Genomic DNA, 22,056 nt, shown 5'->3' on the forward strand with positions numbered 1-22,056 from the left:
CAAATACATAGGAGACTTACTGGTAGGGGAACTTTGGAAATGGTTGTATATGAAACTGATAATTCCCACCTCCCCTTTTTAATTATTTAAGTTCCAAGAGGCTCCTCCTCGACTTTTGCCTTCTCTTCCCACTATTGGAAAAACGGATATCACATTATCACAAAAAGATGCTGAAAATCAAAGTAAAGTGGTCATTGGGTCTACTGTGAGCTGTTCGAGCAGCAGGGAGGTGCCATCATCCAAGGTTTGTTGGAGTGTATATTGGATTTGTTTCAACCTTCTTATAAAACTTTTTGGTTGTAAAAATCCTATATATATTGTGAAGTTTTCTGTTAAAACATCTTAGCCCTGCCTTTTGCCAAACAATGGAGGGGACAAATTTGTGATTCTCAGCAGAAGCTTTCATTGAAATGGACAGATTCTATAGTTCTAGGGATGGTTGCTTCCACTTAATTAAGGAGACCAAAGTAGATTCTGAATGTAGGAAATGCAAAATTTTCCATTTACCCTTCCAAAAATGAGTACTTCCCAGAAATGAGTGTTCTGATCACTCTAGCTAGTAGTTGTAACCAGGATATGACTGGTTTCAAACACGTTCCTTTAAAGGCCTGTGGAAGGCCTGTCCTATAGTGCTGGATGATAATGTCACGCATTCCAGGTGTTCTAAAAATAGTGAGAAGGAATGAAAGTAACGGACTTTCTTTAAAAGGATCGACCATTATCAGCAAGAGAGAGGAGGCGACTAAAGCAGTCACAGGAAGAGTTGTTCCCCTCAGGTAAAGTTTTCTCTTTCCTTCATCTATTGGAGGTTGTTGGTATGGCTTATGGATGTAGCATTGGTTCTGATTGTGAGATGTGAAGTATTTTCAGCATCAATGATCCATCTGGGAAACAGATTTGGGAGAATTTTTTAAATTTCTTGGTAAATCTTTAAAGAAATCAGCATATGCGGCTGTTGGGTCTGGAACTTGTATTATCAGAGGAAAAGGATATTAAAAAGAGAGCAAGAGGGGTTTGAGTGGCATTAACTCCTGGGAGATTTGAGACAGGAAATGGAGTGAGTGTTCAGTTTGTTTCCGTGTTCAGATTCTGCTGGTCAAAGAGTGGTGTCTTCTCAGGAACAGAGAGAGGAAGCTGGGAGAATGGTGCTTCCTTGGGCTGAGGGCTGTGATCATTCTTATTGCTATCATCTAAAAACAGTACTAGCAGTTTCCATTTATTGAATGCTGACTATGTCTCAAGCATTATGGTAAGCGTTTTAAGAGCATTGTCTCATCTCATGTTTACAGTAGCTGTCAAAGGCAAGCAGCATTATCTCCATTTTGCAGCTGAGGAAACTGAGGCTTGGAGGGCTTAAATAGCTTGCCCGGGGTCACAGCACCGGTAGACCTAGAGCTGAGGTTTGAGCTGAGATGTCAGGTACCAGAGTGATGATGAATATGCTGTCTGAGGTACTTCTGGGCTGGCACTTGCTGGGGTATCTTTCATATCCTGTGTAAAGCCCACTTCTTTTGGGGCCAGCCCACTACAAACAACTGCTGGGGTGGTCACTTTTTCAGGCCCTTCAGTGAGGAGAGCTTCTCTGAGTGCATCAGGACCAGGGAAACCACCAGAGGAAGGCCAGCCCACCCCTGGCCAATGGTTGTCTTCTGACTGCTGTGCGGCTCAGGTATATTACATAGTCCTATGGAAAGGGGGGACGTGTCTATATCATCTGGCAAGCCTAATACAGTAAGCTTCATAACTGCCAGCTCCATTTATTTCTGGGACAGAACTGGCTTAAGTTCTGCCTTTTCACTTTTTTTTTTTTTTTTTTTTTTGAGAGAGAGAGAGAGAGAAAGTGCTCACAAGGGAGAGGCAGAGGAAGAGAGAATTTTAAGCATGGACATGGAGCCCAACACAGGGCTTGATCTCCCAACTGTGAGATCGTGACCTGAGCTGAAATCAAGAGTCTAATGCTTAACTGACTGAGCCACCCAAGCACCCCACCTTTTCACTCTTGATAAGGAAAAGAACTGGTGAATAATAATTAAGAAGGTTATTTTTGCACCATTAAGGGAATGAGTTTTACAGGTGCTCTTATAAGCAGTTGGTAGGTTAGTTGCTATCTTTCTTTAGGTAGTATTTAAAACAAGACTTTAAACGGCTTCCATTAGGCAACCTTTTGCTTATTCTGCTGTGTAACCAATATACCCACCTACCTGGCCAAATTTTAGTCTCACTTGCTTATTATCTTTGCTTAGTTTCCTGTTTGTGTCAGAGTTCATTACCTTCTCGCCTAGGGATGATGTAGGGGCAGCACCTAGTGGCTAAATGGGTAATTGCAGGTTTCCAACCAATTTTCACTTTTTTGTGTATTGATACCTCAGGAAAAATGATCCATTTTTCTGTACTGCACTTTCTGACATTATTTCTAGGAGCATATAATTATTTTTAAAAACAGAAACTTCTTGTCCTTGAAAGTAAGGAAGATTTGTTTCTTTAACAATATTCTATGAATAAATTGTTTCACTAATTAAGACAGTCTTCTCCATTGTCTAAAGCTTTAAGGTTTGTGTGTAATTAAGTCAAGTACTCCTTTAAAGTATTTTAACAAAGAGTCTCCGATATAAACTGAGGTTGCTTTTATTTATGTGGCATTTTTTCTAGTTTAAAATTCTTTAGAGCACCAGCCCTCTGCGTGGGAGTTGGAGTACCAGAACTGTTTGTCCACTCGCCTCTGGAAAGAAAATTTATTCATAGCTGAGACTTTCCAGGGCCTTGTAAAATTTCCCCTTAAGGTTCTTCACGGTTCACTTGTGTACTTTATAGGTGAACTGGGACATCATTTGGGGAAAGTAACTTCAATTTTTATATCATTAGATTGTCCGGTTAAATTGGACGTAGGTGTGTGTTGTATGTAGACATTGCATCTGAGAGTGTTGCATGCATTACATTCTGGTTGTGTTGTCATGTGGAATTGTGTTTTTCCAAACATTAATAGGAAAGGAGAGTCATCCACTGTCTCTCTGAGGATGAATTAAGTTCTTCTACAAGTTCAACTGATAAATCAGATGGGGATTCCAAAGAACGGTATGTTCTTATTTTTCTGTCTTCTTTCATAAGCAATTTCTGTTTGAATTAATCCTAAATATACGTTTGTCATAGTGTTCAGACCTGCAGTGCTGTCATCGATAACATTATAAATGGGTTTTGGGACATGTTAGAGCTAAAAATAATCTCTTCTAATGAACACATCTGATTTCATTCAGAATTCTTTTAGAATGTCTTTCAAGATCTATGGGTTTACAATTTTCATCAGATCCATAAAAATTTTGGCTGTTACTTCTTCAGAATTTTTTTGGATCCCTTTTTGCCTTCTTGAGGATTTTAATTACCTATATATTAGATTGTTTAAAGTTGTCCCACAGCTCACTGATGGTGATCATGTGTTTTAGACTTTTTTCTGTTTCATTTTTCATAGATTCTACTGCCATATCTTTGAGTTCACTAGTGTTTTCTTCTACAGCGTCTAGTTTGCTAATCTTATCTCATGTATTTAACATAGTGTACTTTTAATTTCTAGGAGTTCTATTTGGGTCTTTTTATATCTTCCATGCCTCTCCTTAAGATGTTAATGCTTTCCTCTACCTTGGACATACGGAATATATTTATAATAACCACTTAAGTGTCCTTATCAACTAATTCTATCACTTGTGTCACTTTTGGGTCTGTTTCTATTAACTGATTTTTTTCTCTTAATAAAGGTGTGCTATTTTCCTGCTTCTTTGCATGTTTGATACTTTTGGCTGGATGTCAGACATTGTCAATTTTATCTCATTGGGAGCTGGTATTTTTGTATTGCTTGATATTCTTGAACTTTGTACATGGCTGTAATAGTTGGGCAAATAGTTGGGCAGAATTTATACATAGAACCTGGAGCTTCTTTCTGGCTCTTTCCTTTCTAAAATTTCACTCTTTAGTGGCTATGATTGAACTTTGTCCTTTGTCTCCGCAGGCCAGAAAGACTGTGGGTTTTCTTTTGTACTTTAGCTGCCTATGGTCCTTAGGCTAAAAGGTGTTGACGCCCCTACAGAACCTGCATACAGGTTTTGTATATGCTCCATTGTCTTCATATACTTGAGTTTTAATTTTGTTGGGTTTATACTTATTATTTACAGAAGGGTCTGTCTGTAAGAGCTTACTTGCCTATTTAGAAGAACTTCCTGAAGGTTGTTTTGCATCTAATTTTTTGATGAAAAATTCTCATAAAGCCAATGAAATCACAAGGGGACTTATTTTCTCCCCCCACCTCCCCCCAGGAAAGGTCATACAAATGAAATGAGTGACTTGGTCCAACTGATGACTCAGACCCTAAAATTAGACCCTAAGGAGAGCTGTGAAGATCTCCTCGTTCCAGATCCAGTGTCAGAATTTAAACTTCATCGGAAGTATCGAGATACGCTGATACTTCATGGGAAAGTTGCAGAAGAAGCTGAGGAACTCCATTTTAAAGAGCTACCCTCTGGTGATCAGTTTATTCTTTTACAGCAAACTGGAAAGCATGTTTATTGGAGAAATGTGTCACACCAAGAAGCTAATGCTCCCAAAATGTTTTTGCTTTTTTTAATTATTTTCTTTCAATAACTCCATAAAAGGCATATCTTGTTTTATGCAATAGTTGTGTTCCTGAAAAGTTGCATGCAAATTGTTTTTAAAAAATAAATATAAATAAAATGCATGTTTGGGTTTTTCATGTGGCTTTTCTTCAAATTAGATAGCTATGGATTTAGGTTTAAGAGGTTGGTAACGATACATTAAGTGTAAGTTCATGTATACATTTGTAGTCATTAAAAATACATGAAGTGCTTAAACCAAGCTCTTGTCAAAGTGAAAAAAATCTTAACATGACAAGATTTTTACAAAAACATGTTCTTGTTGCAGTGAAGTGTTTATTTTTCCCTATCTTTGTTATTTCTTTTTAGCTATCATGCCAGGTTCTGAAAAGATCAGAAGAATAGTTGAAGTCTTGAGAGCTGATGTAATCCAGGGCCTGGGAATTCAGCTTTTGGAGCAGGTGTATGATCTTTTGGAAGAGGAGGATGAAGTGGAGAGAGAGGTGAGTGTCCCATCAGCCTAATATGTCAACTGCTTGTGCGATGGAATTTTTTTTAACAGACTTTTGAAATTATCCATTTCACACATTTAAAGCATACAATTCAGTGGTTTTTAGTATGTTCACAGAATTGTACAGCCATTACCACAGCTGATGTTAGAACATTTAATACCTCCAAAAGAGAGCCTGTATCGTCACTCTCCATTGTCCCCAAGCCCTCCACCCCTAAGCAGCCACTGATATTTCTGTGTCTGTAGATTTGCCTGTTCTGGACATTTCATTTAAATGGAATCATACAAAACATGTGGTCTTTTGTGATTGGCTTCTCTCAGCATAATGTTTTCAAGATTCATCCATGTTGTAGCATATATCAGATACTTCATTGTTTTATATGGTCAAATGCTATTTATTCCATTCTGTAGCTATCCCACATTTTGATTATCTGTTCATCAGCTGATGGACACTTAGGTTTCCACTTTTTGGCTATTATGAGTAATGCTGCTGTGAATATTTGTGTACAAGTTTTTGTGTGGACATAGGTTTTCATTTTTCTTGGGTATGCATCTAGGAGTGGAAATTGCTAAATCATATGGAAAGTCTGCGTTTAACGTTTTGAAGAACTGCCAGACTCTTTTCCAAAGCAGCTGCGCTATTTTACGTTCCTACCAGCAATGTATGAGGGTTCTAATTTCTCCACATTCTTGTCAACTCTTGTTAGTGTCATCATTTTGATTACAGCCATCCTAGCGGGTAGGAATACCTAGCTGGGATTTTTATTAGAATGATATAGGATCTTGCTCTAAATAAATTCTAGTTTTGGGGCATCTGGGTGGCTCAGTCAGTTAAGCATCTGAAACTTGATTTCGGCTCAGGTAATCTCGCGGTTTATGTGATTGAGCTCCACATCGGGCTCTGGTCTGCGCTAACAGCATGAAGCCTCCTTAGGTTCTCTACCCCCACTGTTTCTATACTGCCTTTTATCCTCTATGCATTTGTCTGTAGTTTTCTGTGTATATACACATCCATCACATCCATATATGTATCATAGGCTTTTTTTGTTTTGTTTTAAAGCCCAAATAGAATTATACTGTACACAGTTTTTTAACATGTAATTTTTACATAATGGTACAACTGAGCTTAGAAGCATAGTCAGCTTCTTGTGGTAACAATCACTTGATCGATCCTGTGCTTTTGAGGCCTTTGCTCTTTTCCTACTGTCGCAGGGCTATTTCCTGATTGAGATGACACTCACTTTGGGTCATGTAGGTTATTCTCCGGTGAGTCAACTGCATTACATCACACCTGCATAAGAAAACTTTCAGAGTAGGGGCGCCTGGGTGGCTTAGTTGGTTAAGCGTCCGACTTCGGCTCAGGTCATGATCTCGCTGTCCATGAGTTCAAGCCCCGTGTTGGGCTCTGTGCTGACAGCTTGGAGCCTGGAGCCTGCTTCAGATTCTGTGTCTCCCTCTCTGCCCCTCCCCTACACATGCTCTGTCTTTCAGAAATAAATAAATGTTAAAAAAATTAAAAAACAGAAAATTTTCAGAGTAGTAGAAGTGCCTGAACAAACATTCTTTTGACTAGCTTTATTTTTAAATATTTGTATTTCTAGTTGTTTGGTGATAATAATAGCAATGACAATAAAGCCTTAAATTCCTAGAAATACAGTTGCTTCTCCACCAATTTATTTATATTGTTTTTGATGCATTATCTTATTTTATCCAGACACTAGTCTGAACACACATGGTCCAAGAACACTCAAATAATAAACCAAATATAGACAGATGTTAAAGATTGGTCTTCGTGGGGCGCCTGGGTGGCTCAGTCGGTTGGGCAGCCGACTTCGGCTCAGGTCATGATCTCGTGGTCCGTGAGTTCAAGCCCCGCGTTGGGCTCTGTGCTGACAGCACAGAGCCTGGAGCCTGTTTCGGATTCTGTGTCTCTCTCTCTCTGACCCTCCCCCGTTCATGCTCTGTCTCTCTCTGTCTCAAAAATAAATAAACGTCAAAAAAAAAAATTTTTAAAGATTGGTCTTCAAACATTATAGCCAACGATGCCATGCTTACCTATGATCTCATTGACATAAAACCACATCCACACCACAATCCCTATCAAAATAACACCAGCATTCTTCACAGAGCTAGAACAAACAATTCTAAAATTTGCATGGAACCAGGAAAGAGTCTGAATAGCCAATGTAATGTTGAAAAGGAAAACCAAAGCTGGAGGCATCATAATTCCGGACTTCAAGCTGTATTGCAAAGCTGTAATCATCAAGACAGTATGGTACTGGCACAAAAACAGACACACAGGTCAATGGGAACAGAATAGAGAACCCAGAAATGGACCCACGATTGTATGGCCAACTAATCTTGGACAAAGCAGTAAAGAATATCCAGTGGGAAAAAGACAGTCTCTTTAGCAAATGGTGTTGGGAAAACTGGACAATGACTTAGCAGAAGAATGAACCTGGACCACGTTCTTACACCATACACAAAAATAAACTGAAAATGGATGAAAGACCTAAACGTAAGACAGGAAGCTATCAAAATCCTAGAGGAGAAAACAGGCAACAACTTCTTTGACCTTGGCTGTAGCAGCTTCTTACTTGACATGTCCCTGGAGGCAAGGGAAACACAAGCAAAAATGAACTATTGGGACCTTATCAAGATAAAAAGCTGCACAGCGAAGGAAACAATCTGCAAAACTAAAAGGCACCCACCAGAATGGGAGAAGATATTTGCAAATGACATATCAAATAAAGGGTTAGTATCCAAAATCTTAAACTCAACATCCAAGAACAAGATAATTCAGTGAAGAAATGAACAAAAGACACAAATAGACTTTTTTCCAAAGAAGACATCCAGATGGCTAACAGACACATGAAAAGATGCTCAATATCATTCATCATCAGGGAGATACAAATCAAAACCACAATGAGATACCACCTCACACTGGTCAGAGTGGCTAACATTAACAACTCAGACAACAAGATATTGGTGAAGATATTGGTGAGGATGTGGAGAAAGAGGAACCCTTTGGCACTGCTGGTGGGAATGTAGAGTGGTACAACCACTCTGGAAAACAGTATGGACGTTCCTCAAAAAATTAAAAATAGAACAACCCTAAACTCAGCAATTGCACTGCTAGGTATTTATCCAAAGGATACAAAATGCCGATTCAAAGGGGCACACACACCCCAATATTTATAGCAGTGCTATCGACAATAGCCAAAGTATGGAAAGAGCCCAAATGTCCGCCGACTGATGAATGGATAAAGAAGATGTGGTATATACAATGGAATATTACTTAGTGATGAAAAAGAATGAAATCTTGCCATTTGCAACAATGTGGATGGAACTAAAGTGTATTATGCTAAACAAAGTAAGTCAGAGAAAGGAATATATCATTTCACTCAGGTGGAATTTAAGAAACAAAACAGATGAACATAGGGGAAGGGAAGCATAAATAATATAAAAACAGAGGGAGGCATACCATAAAAGACTCAAATATAGAGAACAAAGTAAGGGTTGCTGGTGGGGTATTGCGGGGGATGGGCTAAATGGGTGATAGGCATTAAGAGGGCACTTGTTGGGATGAGCACTGGGTGTTATATGTGATGAATCACTAAATTCTATTCCTGAAATCATTATTACCCTATATGTTAACTAACTGGATTTAAATAAATTAAAAACAACACAACACATCCACACCTCAGTGGCTACCACTCTAGTCTATTCAGCAGAGCTTCCTTGACTGTGAGCTGTTGGAAGCTGTCAGTTTAGCACTCTTGACTTTTTTTCAAGCTCTGAATAGCAGTAGGGATCTCAGCAAAGACTGGTGGGAGGAACTAGCTCAACCTCAGCATAGTGCCAAAATGTGGCCAATCAGTGCTTCGAGTAAGTCACAGCAGCACTGGAGCCTTGTCTGCAGGGTTATGAACAAACTGGGCCATTGCTCTGGACAGCCACTGAATGTCACTTCTCCAGCAATTTAATACTAGATGATTTTGTTGTGTTGTTATAAATTTTTATTTTAAAATAATTTTAGACTAACAGTTGCAAAAATAGTATAAAGAATTCCTGAATACTCATATATATTCCCTAATATTACTATTCTACCACTTTTGCTTCATTATTCTTTTTCTCCATATGTATAATTATTTTTCTGTCCATTTGTGAGAATGTTGTGGACATGATGTCCCTCCACCCCTGAATTCTTCATTTTATTTCCTAGGAACAAGAATATGTCCTTATATAACCACAGCACAGTGATCAGATTCAGAAAATTAACACTGATATAATACCATTATCTAATCTACAGACGTTATTTAAATGTCATGAGTTGTCACACTGATATCCTTTATAGCAAAAGAAAAAAAATCATTCTGTTCTAGGATTCAGTTGATTCAACTCAATTGTGATTAAATAAAGGATTACTTTTTTTAATAGCTTTATTAAGATATAATTCACATGCCATGCAATTCACCCACTAAAGTATATACTTCAGGGGCACCTGGGTAGCTCAGTTGGTTAAGCGTCAGACTTTGGCTCAGGTTATGATCGCACAGTTCATGAGTTTGAGCCTCACACTGGGCTCTCTGCTGTCAGTGCAGAGCCTGCTTCAGATCCTCTGTCCCCCTCTCTCCCTGCCCCTTCCCTGCTTTCATTCTCTCTCTCTCTCTCTCTGTCAAAAATAAGTAAATGTTAAAAATTTTTTTCAATGTGCACTTCAGTGGTTTTTAATATATTCACAAATACATATATCACTACAGTCAATTTTAAATATTTTTGTCTCCTTAAAAAGAAACCTTGTACTTTTAGCTATTGACCCTCTATCTTCTCTTCCTTCCAATCCTAAGGAACCCCTAAATCTGCCTTCGCTCTGTATAGATTTGCCTTTCTGGACATTTCATTTAATAGAATCATATAAAATATATAGTTTTTTGTGACTTTTTTCACTTAGCATAATGTCTTCAAGGTTCATGTGTACAGGAACATTTATCAGTACCTCATTCCAACTGAATAGTTTTCTGTTGTGTGGATATGCCATATTTTGTTTAATTTTTTTTATAAGTTGTTGGACATTTGGATTGTTTCCACCTTTTGCCTATTGTGACTAAATCTGATATAAACACTGGTGTGCAGGCTTCAGTGTGGATTCAGTTCCCTTGGATGTATAATTAGGAGTGGAATTGCTGGGTCACATGGTAACTCTTAATTTAAATGTTTGAGGAACTTCCAGACTGTGTTTTTTGTTTGTTTTTAATGCTTATTTATTTTTGAGAGAGAGCATGAGCAGGGGAGGGGCGGAGAAAGACAGAGACACAGAATTCGAAGCAGGCTCCAGGCTCTGAGCTGTCAGCACAAAGCCTGATGTGGGGCTCGAACACATGGACCGTGAGATCATGACCTGAGCTGAGGTCGAATGCTTAACTGAGTCACCCACGTGCCCCAATTCCAGACTGCTTTCTAAAGCAACTGCATCATTTTATATTTCTACCACCAGTGTAAGAGGGTTCTGATTTCTCCCCATCTTAGTCAACACTTGTTATTATCTGACCTTTGGTTTATAGCCATCCTAGCAGGTGTGAAGTAGTATTTATTGTGGTTTGGTTTTGCATTTCCCAGATTGCAACTGATGTTGAGCATCTTTTCATATATTACTTTGCATTTGTATATTTTCTTTGGAGGTATGTCTACTTAGGTTCTTTGCCTATTTTTAAATTGAGTTATTTGTATTTTAATTAATGAGTTATAGGAATTCTCTATATATTCTAGATACAAGTCATATTATCAAATACATGATCTGTGTATATTTTTCCCATTCTGTGGGAATGGGAGAATGTCTTTTTACTTTCTTGATAGTGTTCTTCGAAGCACAAAAATTTTCATTTTTGATGAAGTCCAATTTATTTTTATTTTTATTTCTTAATGTTTATTTATTTTTGAGAGATGGAGAGAGACAGTACGTGAACAGGGAAGGGGCAGAGAGAGAGGGAGACACGGAATCTGAAACAGGCTTCGGGCTCTGAGCTGTCAGCACAGAGCCCAACGTGGGCTCAAACTCACAAACCGCAAGATCATGACCTAAGCTGAAGCTGAATACTCAACCGACTGAGCCACCCAGGCACCCCTATTTTTCTTTTGCTACTTGTGTTTTTGGTGTCATCAAAGAATCCTTTGCCAAATCCAAGATCATGTAGGTTTACCTCTATGTTTTCTTCTAAAAGGTTTATAGTTTTAATCTGTGTATTTAGGTCTTTGATGTATTTTGAGTTAATTTTTGTATATTGTATGCAGTAAAGGTCCATCTTCATTCTTATGTATGTGGCTATCTTGTTGTCTGACCTCCATTTCTTGGAAAGACTGTTCTGCCCCCTGGTCAAAAAAGAAACAAGTTGACCATATACACTTGGGCTTATTTTTAGACTCTCAATTCTGCTCCTTTAATCTGTGTCTGTCCTTACGCCAGTACCATACAGTCTTGTTAACTGTTGATTTGTAGTAAGTTTTGAAATCAAGATAGATGAATCCTCCAACTTGGTTATTTTTCAAAATTGTTCTGGCTAAGTCAGAGTGGCCAAAATGAACAAATCAGGAGAGTATAGATGCTAGAGAGGATGTGGAGAAACGGGAACCCTCCTGCACTGTTGGTGGGAATGCAAACTGGTACAGCCACTCTGGAAAACAGTGTAGAGGTTCCTCAAAAAATTAAAAATAGACCTACCCTATGACCCAGCAATAGCACTGCTAGGAATTTACCCAAGGGATACAGGAGTACTGATGCATAGGGGCACTTGTACCCCAATGTTTATAGCAGCACTCTCAACAATAGCCAAATTATGGAAAGAGCCTAAATGTCCATCAACTGATGAATGGATAAAGAAATTGTGGTTTATATACAAAATGGCGTACTACGTGGCAATGAGAAAGAATGAAATACGGCCCTTTGTAGCAACGTGGATGGAACTGGAGAGTGTTATGCTCAGTGAAATAAGCCATACAGAGAAAGACAGACACCATATGTGTTCACTCTTATGTGGATCCTGAGAAACTTAACAGAAACCCATGGGGGAGGGGAAGGAAAAAAAAAAAGAGGTTAGAGTGGGAGAGAGCCAAAGCATAAGAGACTCTTAGAAACTGAGAACAAACTGAGGGTTGATGGGGGGTGGGAGGGAGGGGAGGTGGGTGATGGGTATTGAGGAGGGCACCTTTTGGGATGAGCACTGGGTGTTGTATGGAAACCAATTTGACAATAAATTTCATATATTGAAAAAAACAAAAAACAAAATTGTTCTGGCTATTCTGGGTCCCTTATAATTCTATGAATGTTAGAATTTGCTTGTCAATTTCTTCAACGAGGCCAGCTGGGATTCTTATAGGGATTGCATTGAACCTGCAGATTAGTTTATATAGAGTATTACCATCTTAACAGAGTTAAGACTTCCAGTTCATAAACATGAGGTGATTTTATGTTTATTAAATTTTAGATCTAAATTTCTTTAAACAATGTTTTATAGTTTTCAGAGCATAAGTTTTATACCTCTCGTTAAATTTATTCCTGAGTATTTTATTCTTTTTGATCTTAATGGAATTTTCTTATATTTATTTGGGATTGTTTACTGCAAATGCACAGAAATAAATTTGATTTTGGAAATCTTGACCTTGTGTCCTGCAACCTTGCTTAACTTATTTATTGGGTTTAATACTTTTTTTTTTTTTTTTGTGCACTCCTTGGAATCTTCTCTATATAATATCACATCATCTGTGAATAGAGTTAGTTTTACTTTATAGTCTGGATGTCTGTTACTTCTTTTTCTTGCCTCATTGCCCTGGCTAAAACCTCCAGTACAGCATTGAGTAGAAGTGGTACAAGTGGAGGTCCTTGACTTGTTTCTGATCTAGGAGAGAAAGCATCTAGTCTTTCACCATTAGTTGACTGTGTGTTTTTATAGATACCACTTATCAGCTTGAAGAAGGTTCTTTCTTTTCCTGGTTTGTTGAGTGTTTTTTTTTTTTAGTCATGAAAAGGTATTAGGTTTGTCAGATGCTTTTTATTTCAATGATCATATGGTTTTTGTTTTTAATTCTGTTGATAGGGTGTGTAACATTATTGATTTGGGGATGTTAAACCATCCTTGCATTCCTGAGATAAACCTCATTTGGTCATACTACTACTTCTATGTTACTGGAGTCATGTTTCTAGTATTTTGTTGAAGATTCTTTTGTCATATTCTTACCAGATATTGGTCTTTAGTTTTCTGTGATGTCTTTGGTTGTGTTATCAGGGTAATAATGGCTTCATAGAATGAGTTGGGGAGTGTTCCCTCACCTTCTGTTTTTTGAAAGACTTAGTGAGTAATTGGTATTCTTAATTTTTTTGTTGTTTATTTGAGAGAGAGAGAGTTCATTAAAAAAAAATTTTTTTTTAACTTTTATTTTTGAGAGAGACAGAGAGACAGAGTGCAAGCGGGAGAGGGGCAGAGAGAAGGGGAGACACAGAATCTGAAGCAGGCTCCAGTCTCGGAGCTGTCAACACAGAGCCTGGTGCGGGGCTTGAACTCAGAAACTATGAGATCATGACCTGAGCTGAAGTCGGACACTCAATGGAGCCACCCAGGAGCCCCTAGAGAGTTCATTTTTTTAAGATTCTGCATATAAGTGAGATCATACAGTTTTTGTATTTCTCTGTTTGACTTATTTCACTTAGAATAATGCCCTCAAGTTTCATTGATGTTGTTGCAAATGGCACTGTTTTTTTCTCCCTCACTTTTAAAGGACATTTTTGCCAGATAAAAGATTCTTGGTTGACAGTTGGGTTTTTGTGTTGTGTTGTTGTTTCACTTTGAAAATACTGCACTACTGTCTTCCGCCCTCCAAAGCTTCTGATGAGAAATCTGATATCATATTGGAGATCCCTTGTATGTGATAAGTTGCACCTTTATTGCTGCTTTCAAGATTCTCCCTTTCTCTTCAGCTTTCAACAGTTTGATTATAATGTGTCTGGGTAAGAACTGTTTGTTTCATCCTAGAGTTCATTGAACTTTCGGATGTTTATATTCATGTCTTTGTTAAAACTTCATACATCTTGGCTATTATTTCTTCAAATCTCTCTTTCTCTTTCTTCCCCTTCTGGGACTCCCACTATACATATATATCTGTCTCTTCAAATCCCCTGAAAGTTGCATCAGCTGGAGGGGGAGAGGTTTGTAACTGTCACTGAGGGCTGCAACAATGGTTGCCTGCTTCTGTGTTTGCAACTCTGTGAGCAGAAGAAGCAATCATCCGTCAGTACACAGACGCCCAGGACTTGGAGGACAAGTTCTTATTGCCTACCCTGGCTCCACAAGCTGTGTGCAGACTGCTCCAGGAACATCTGCCCACCCAGCTGCCTGCTACCAGGCTTGGGGGTGCTAGGAACTGAAATTGACTGAAATTAACCACAATTTACCAGCCTTCCCCTAGAAGTTACAAGTCTTTAATAGACTGCAGAGGTCCAATATAGTTACATCAGGCATTTTGTCAGGGAAGTTTTTGTCCATGTGAGGAGAAGAAGTCCTGGTGCTTTCTCCTCTGCCCGCTTTCATACATATTGTGTAATTACTTTTTAAAAAATTTTTAGTTTTTTTTATTTTTGAGAGAAACACAGAGTGTGAGTGGAGGAGGGGCAGAAAGAGAGGGAGACACAGAATCCAAAGCATGTTTCAGGCTCTGAGTTGTCAGCATAGAGCCTGATGCTGGGCTGGAACTCCCAAACTGCAAGATCATGACCTGAGCCAAAGTCTGACGCTTAACCGACTGAGCCAACCAGGCACCCTGTATTGTATAATTATTTTAAAATCAGTTCCGAGAAGAAAGGAAAAACAATATGCATATATATTAGGTTTTATTTTCGTAATTACTCTGAGGTGTCATCTGAAATTGGTCCCTGGTAGGAGGAGGGCAGAGAGAGGGGGAAGGAAGAGGCAAACACTCCACGTTGGTAGGTGGCAGTTTTAATAAGGAAGGGAACTTACATATGAGGCTTGTCTTGGGCAGCCACAGGATGAGTAGATCTCCACACCTACCTGCCAGATCTCAGAAGTTCATATATATATATATGATATATTAACTGAGTTCAATCACATATACTGTCCAGATGGTCTCAACACCACATCACTATCTCAAGGCTATGCCCTTGGGCAGCCTTTGGGAGTAGGGAAGGCAAATGGAATGTACATTCCAAGGACAGGAGAGGATGGGAACCTCTAGTTGCCAGGATTAGGTTCACAAGTGAACCAGAGGTCACATCCTCTCCATAACCTCCCCTCAAAGTAGTGCTTTTATGTTTCCATGTAAATTAAAATTGTTGTCTAGGGTCTTTTTGATTTCAGCTTGATAAACTACCTTTAGTAGTAGTTCTTTCTTTTTTTTTTTAAGTTTTTTAATGTTTATTCATTTTTGAGAGACAGAGACAGAGCAAGAGGGGGCGGGGCAGAGAGAGAGGGAGACACAGAATCCGAAGCAGGCTCCAGGCTCCGAGCTGTCAGCCAGAGCCTGACGCAGGGCTTGAACCCATGAACCATGAGATCGTGACTGAGCTGAAGTTGGATGCCTAACCAAGTGAGCCACCCAGGCAACCCTGCCTTTAGTAGTTCTTGTAAAGTGGTCTGCTAGCCACAAATTCTTCACCAGGGAATGTCTTTACTTCACCTTTTATTTTTGAAAGACAGCTTTACTGGCTATGGGATTCTTCTTGCTTGACAATTTTTTTTCTTTGAACACTTTGAATATAGTATTCCACTGCCCCTTGGTCTCTGTTGTTTATGTTAGCTGTTAATGTTATTTTAGTTCCTTTATAAGTGATACAGTTTTCCTCTTGCCACTTTCATGATTGTTTCCTTGTCTTTGGCTTTTAGCACTTTTGCTTTAATGTGTCTGTGTGTAGATCTCTTTGAGTTGATCCTGCTTGGAGTTCATGGAGATTCCTGGATGTGTAGATCAGTGTTTTTCAATACATTTGGAAGTTTTCAGCCATTATTTCCTTTTTTTTTAGACGTATTTTATTATTTATTTGTTTGTTTAAATTTATATCCAAGTTAGCATATAGTGCAACCATGATTTCAGGAGTAGATTCCTTAATGCCCCTTACCCATTTAGCCCATCCCCCCTCCCACAACCGCTCCAGCAACCCTCTGTTCTCTATATTTAAGAGTCTCTTATGTTTTGTCCCCCTCCCTGTTTTTATATTATTTTTGCTTCTCTTCCCTTGTTTTCATCTGTTCGTACCTTAAATTCCTCATATGAGTGAAGTTATATGATACTTGTCTTTCTCTGACTGACTGATTTCACTTAACATAATACCCTCTGGTTCCATCCACATAGTTGCAAATGGCAAGATTTCATTCTTTTTTTATTTTTTTATATATGTATTTTTAATTTACATCCAAATTAGTTAGCATATAGTGCAACAATGATTTCAGGAGTAGATTCCTTAGTGCCCCTTACCCATTTAGCCCATCCCCCCTCCCACACACCCTCCAGTAACCCTCTGTTTGTTCTCCATATTTGTGAGTCTCTTATGCTTTGTCCCCCTCCCTGTTTTTATATTATTTTTGTTTCCCTTCCCTTATGTTCATCTGTTTTGTCTCTTAAAGTCCTCATATGAGTGACGTCATATGACTTTTGTCTTTCTCTAATTTCACTTAGCATAATACCCTCCAGTTCCATCCATGTAGTTGCAAATGGCAAGATTTCATTCTTTTTGATTGCCGAGTAATACTCCATTGTGTATGTATATACCACATCTTCTTTATCCATTCATCCATTGATGGACATTTGGGCTCTTTTCATATTTTGGCTATTGTTGATAGTGCCGCTATAAACATTGGTTGCATGTGTCCCCCTGGATGAATACGTAGTAATGCAATTGCTGGGTCATAGGGTAGTTCTAGTTTTAATTTTTTGAGGAACCTCCATACTGTTTTCCAGACTGGCTGCACCAGTTTGCATTCCCACCAGCAGTGCAAAAGAGATCCTCTTTCTCCGCATCCTCGCCAACATCTGTTGTTGCCTGAATTGTTAATGTTAACCATTCTGACAGGTGTGAGGTGGTATCTCATTGTGATTTTGATTTGTATTTCCCTGATGATGAGTGATGTTGAGCATTTTTTCATGTGTCAGTTGGCCATCTGGATGTCTTCTTTGGAGAAGTGTCTATTCATGTCTTTTGCCCATTTCTTCACTGGATTATTTGTTATTTGGGTGTTGAGTTTGATAAGTTCTTTATAGATTTTGGATACTAACCCTTTATCTGATATGTCCTTTGCAAATATCTTCTCCCATTCCGTCAGTTGCCTTTTAATTTTGCCGATTGTTTCCTTCACTGTGCAGAAGCTTTTTATCTTGATGAGGTCCCAATAGGTCATTTTTGCTTTTGTTTCACTTGCCTCCAGAGACGTGTTGAGTAAGAAGTTGCTGTAGTTGAGGTCAAGGAGGTTTTTGCCTGCTTTCTCCTTGAGGATTTTGATGTCTTCCTGTCTTACATTTAGGTCTTTCATCCATTTGGAGTTTATTTTTCTCGTGGTGTAAGAAAGTGGTCCAAGTTCATTTTTCTGCATGTCGCTGTCCAGTTTTCCCAGCACCATTTGCTGAAGAGACTGTCTTTATTCCATTGGATATTCTTTCCTGCTTTGTCAAAGATTTAGTTGGCCATATGTTTGTGGGTCCATTTCTGGGTTCTCTTGTAGCAGGATTCTCACGCAGAGAGTCATGACACTGAGGCTTTTCTTTCCAGGAAGCAACTTTATTCCTGTTGGTACTGCTCAGTTGGGTTCGTACCCAAAGAACTGAGCCCTGAATGCCACCTGGCATACTTTTTTATATATTTTTTACTTCTTTGCCTCCCATATATGGTAACACACAAACATGTAGTCTGATTAAGTGGTCTCATGTTACAAGGTCATGAGGGATGTTGTCATATAGGCCGTATAGCCAGGTTGCCTTGAGATTTTTTTTCTTAGGGAGGGGACCCTACCACCTTCCCCACTTTGATCCTCGGACCCCTCTATTTTGGGTCAAAGAACATCATCTTGATTTAGAGGTTTATATTTTTATAACATCATTATATGAGTGGCCATCTTTTTTTTTTTTTTTTTTTTTTAATTATGGCCTCAGTGAGATTGGAGGCAGACCAGTGGACCCAAGCAAGGTAGGAGGATTAAGCAACCTCCCAGAACTAGGAGGATAATTTTTATGAGACTTTTGAATCCCCTGAAAGTTGAAAACCATCCTCCAAATAACTCCCCGGGGTTTTAACTGTTACAGGTCTGGACAGGGACATGAGCAGTCCTTTTTATTTGACTTGTGATCTCTTCTATGACTTTTTTTCTCATTATCTATCTGTAGGCAGCAGTTGCTTAGGTTAAACTTTTTACAAGCTTTTCCCTCAGAAATAAGTAGGTAATCTAAGGCCAAGCGATTTTGATAGACAGCATGGCACATTTTGGTTTGTTCCTTGGCTAGTAGGTTAAGTGCTCTGGCAGTTTTATTGGTTATAATTTTTATAACTGCTTATAGTCTCATTATGTGGTTTATTTGCATGTAAATGGGAGTGCGGTAGCCCTAAGACCCATCTTCTGGCCAGGTGGCAGGGCTATAATAATGGATTATACACTTGGGAGGCCATTTATCATCTTTTTAATTGTCAGTTTGTAAGGCACGCTTCTTCCTTTGAGTCTCCTGTCCCTATATATTTGAACTCTCAAATGTTTCTCTCTGTCAAGTGGAAACAGGAAGAAAGATGGATGAATAGTTTTCAGCACATATGACCCTGACCAGACTGAGGGAAGTACTATATAGGCTGTCTTTCCACATATCTAGTATAGTCCACCTGGGGCCTGCCATTTGATGGCTGCGTTGATATTGTCTCAGACCTATCAGAGGTGAGAGAAGTTAAACAAGGGGTGGGGATCTGATCTGGCTCAAGGTGATCTGGGGTCCCCCACCATTGGGTTTTCTGGGCAGTTGAGTTATAAAATCTTTGGCCTAGGCATGTTAAGTTTTTAACAGAGACGATGATGAACTTTTTCCCCACTAGGCAAGATAGTTTTTCCCAGTAATTGAGCTTTTGAGAGCCAAACCCTGGTAGTAGGACTGGGGTATGTTGTTTTACTATAAAGTTTGTGGGAATCTAATTTTTTAGTCTCTTATGGCCATTGTTTCCCCATGTCGGTACCAATGAAGTATCCTATCCACAAAAGGAAGGTGAGTATTAACAGAAACCTCTCACATTTCCAGCTGGCTGGGGTGGCCTTGGACAATCCTATGGCAAGGAGTAGAGCAAGAATCACAAAAATAGTGAGAAACAAGGCATGACAGTGCATCACAGTACGGAAACATAGAAAATAAGGACAGTCTTTTGTTTCATCGGACCATCGATTCCTCAAGCTTCTGCCGTGCCTACATTAGTCAGCTTCTGGAGTGACTAAAGCAGGGTTGTAGTCTCTTGGAGCCTCTGGAATTGCGGATTGCTTTTTTCATATGGTCAGCTTGCATAGCATTGGTGGATTAGGAATGCACTCCCAGTTTTGAGATGCTGGCTTCATTCTGCTTGTGGTGAATCCAAGGGCCCACTTCAGCTACCTTTACTGCAGTAGGGGTGGACAAAACGACAGTGAACGAGCCCCTGCAGAGGGGTTTTAGGGGCTGGACATTCCACTCCTTTATCTATATTGCATCTCCTGGTTTAAAGGGGTGAGCATCTGTGGTCAGATTCACAGGGAATCGCTCCCTGACCCAGTGGTGTAAGGTGGTTAGGGTAAAGCCAAGGGTCTGCATCTGTTGTCTTAGAGTTAGATTGCCTATCTCATTTAGATCCCCCCTTATGCCCTTGATAATGGGGGGAAGGCACCCAAAAAGGATTTTATAAAGGGAGAACCCCATCTACTTCTTTAGCCTCCCACTTGCAGCTGTAGTCTGCTTTCTGAAGTTTCCCTATCTCTCCCTGCCTAATGTTAACCCTTTCCCTATTTATTTCTCCCCCAGAATAGGGCCTGTACCTGCTGTTAGGAAACAGGGACGATGACCGTTCTAGCTTTTTTAAGCTGATAAGAGACAGTGTGGGGGTACAGCAGTTAGAGTCTACCCCAGGGTCGGTCAAGTAGCCCACAGTATGGTTCTACAGGAAGGCTGGCAGGCATGAGGTGGCATAATTATTAGCAGACACAAAGAGAAGAACGCAAAGTAAAGATTATACTGACCAACAAGGTGGCGTCTTAAGATAATGTCTACAGTTTCCAAACCTGTCAAACAACCTAGGAGAGACTCTGACTTTGTAAACAACATATGTCAGGGAATCTCTCATGACCCAGGTGATGGAAGAGCAGGAGTAATAAGTAATCAATGGTGGCTCTATTTCCAAGAGTTTGGCCCTAATTTAATTAAAAAATTTTTTTAAAATCATCTACTACTTGTGAGGTGTTATTTAGAGTTTTGCTGAGTATAAGCAGACGGTCTGATTTATTTTGAGGTATAAAACTTTTTTTTTTAATGTATATTTATTTCTGAGACAGAGAGAGACAGAGCATGAGTGGGGGAGGGGCAGAGGGAGGGAGACACAGAATCCGAAGCAGGCTCCAGGCTCTGAGCTGTCAGCACAGAGCCCAACGCGGGGCTCGAATTCACAGACTGTGAGATCACGACCTGAGCCGAAGCCAGACGCTCAACAGACTGAGCCACCCAGGCACCCTGAGGTATAAAACTTTTTTAAGAGCCAGGAGTTCTACTAGAGAAAGAGTCAAAGCAGCCATTTACCATTATTAATTTGCAAAATTTTAGGTAAGCCAAAAGTGGGTATAATTTTATAAAGCAAAACTTTTATTGCTTTTTGTGCCTTTTTTGTCTTGCAGAAGAAGGCCTTTACTCAATTAGTGAAAGTATCAATCCATACCCACAGATGTTGGAATTCCTTTGACCTTGGCATATGAGTGAAACCTAATTGTTAGTCTTTCCTGGATAGCCTCCAGTTCCTTGATTGCCTGGGAGAGCAAGTTTGTGGTTGAAAGGATTGTTTTTAAGACATACTTCACAGGCTGATACTACTTTCAGAACTCTCTTTGACAAATTTTTTTCCCAGTAAACATCCTTTGGGTCATTTGATAAGTTTTGCCCCTCCCTAAATGAAAGGCCTGATCCTGTGTTTTAATGATCTTTTATTTCTGTGAGCTTGGTAATAGTAATTGGTTTGCTCTGTTGTAACCAAGGGCTGGAGACGGTATCTAGGAGTCAGACCCCAGTTTATTTATTTATTTTTTTGGGAGTCTCCTTTAATAATTGATATAGTAGGCAAACTATTTTTCTGAACCCTGGTATCTACAGTCTACCATATCCAGTAATTTCCAACAACTCACATAATTGTTTACCTGTCCTGGAATTGGTAGCACCATAGTCTCTATTTTAGTTATAATGTCCCTTTCTAGCAAGGGAGTAAGACTCTCTGGCATTATCAGGAAAGAATGAGAAAAAAAATTAGGTTTCCCCACATACATCCCAGGGGCTGAGAGAAAAATTTAGTTAGCAGTTTTCCGGAGATACCTCTAATCGTCATGCTGCGTTTGGATAGTTGGCCTGGAGTGGAAAGGAGGTCAGAAAAGGTAGCTCTGGTGTTAAGAAGGAAATCAACCAGTTTTCTTTCTGTATTTACCTGAGTTACCCGAGGCTCTGGGTTTCTGATAGACAGTTTGTTTAGGGGAGCCACCATGAAGAGCCCCAGACTCCAGTTAGTCCCTTCCAGGGACATTGGTTATCTGAGCCCTCACAGATAGAGGTCCCCGAGGGCCTTCAGATCTCCAGTGATTGTCTCCACACAAGGGGCATGGCTTATGGGGTTTTCATTTTGGTTGTCCCCTCTGAGGACATTCTCATCATTTTAGTGCTCTGAATGGCCATATAAATGGCACTTGGTGCCAGGACCTCGGGAAG

General features: G+C 39.5%; 1 protein-coding gene across 9 annotated transcripts in view; it reads left to right on the forward strand.

The window, feature by feature from the left end:
• The window catches only part of NEK4 (NIMA related kinase 4), a 50,252-nt gene that overhangs the window by 16,845 nt on the left and 11,351 nt on the right, over window positions 1-22,056 (forward strand). For 8 of the 9 annotated variants that reach the window (XR_008297120.1, XM_053219267.1, XM_053219269.1 and 5 more), the window contains 6 exons: window positions 92-244; window positions 710-776; window positions 1,560-1,669; window positions 2,984-3,072; window positions 4,302-4,507; window positions 4,965-5,098. Coding sequence is in view for 8 of the 9 variants with exons in the window: in XM_053219267.1 (XP_053075242.1) it covers window positions 92-244; window positions 710-776; window positions 1,560-1,669; window positions 2,984-3,072; window positions 4,302-4,507; window positions 4,965-5,098 (759 nt within the window). In the remaining variant the exon portion in view is untranslated. Of the gene's footprint in view, window positions 1-91; window positions 245-709; window positions 777-1,559; window positions 1,670-2,983; window positions 3,073-4,301; window positions 4,508-4,964; window positions 5,099-6,318; window positions 11,109-22,056 lie in introns of those variants that run through there. The other variant, XM_027038937.2, reaches the window with a different exon arrangement.

The sequence above is a fragment of the Acinonyx jubatus genome, chromosome A2 (genome assembly GCF_027475565.1).
Source record: "Acinonyx jubatus isolate Ajub_Pintada_27869175 chromosome A2, VMU_Ajub_asm_v1.0, whole genome shotgun sequence".
NCBI lineage: Eukaryota > Metazoa > Chordata > Mammalia > Carnivora > Felidae > Acinonyx > Acinonyx jubatus.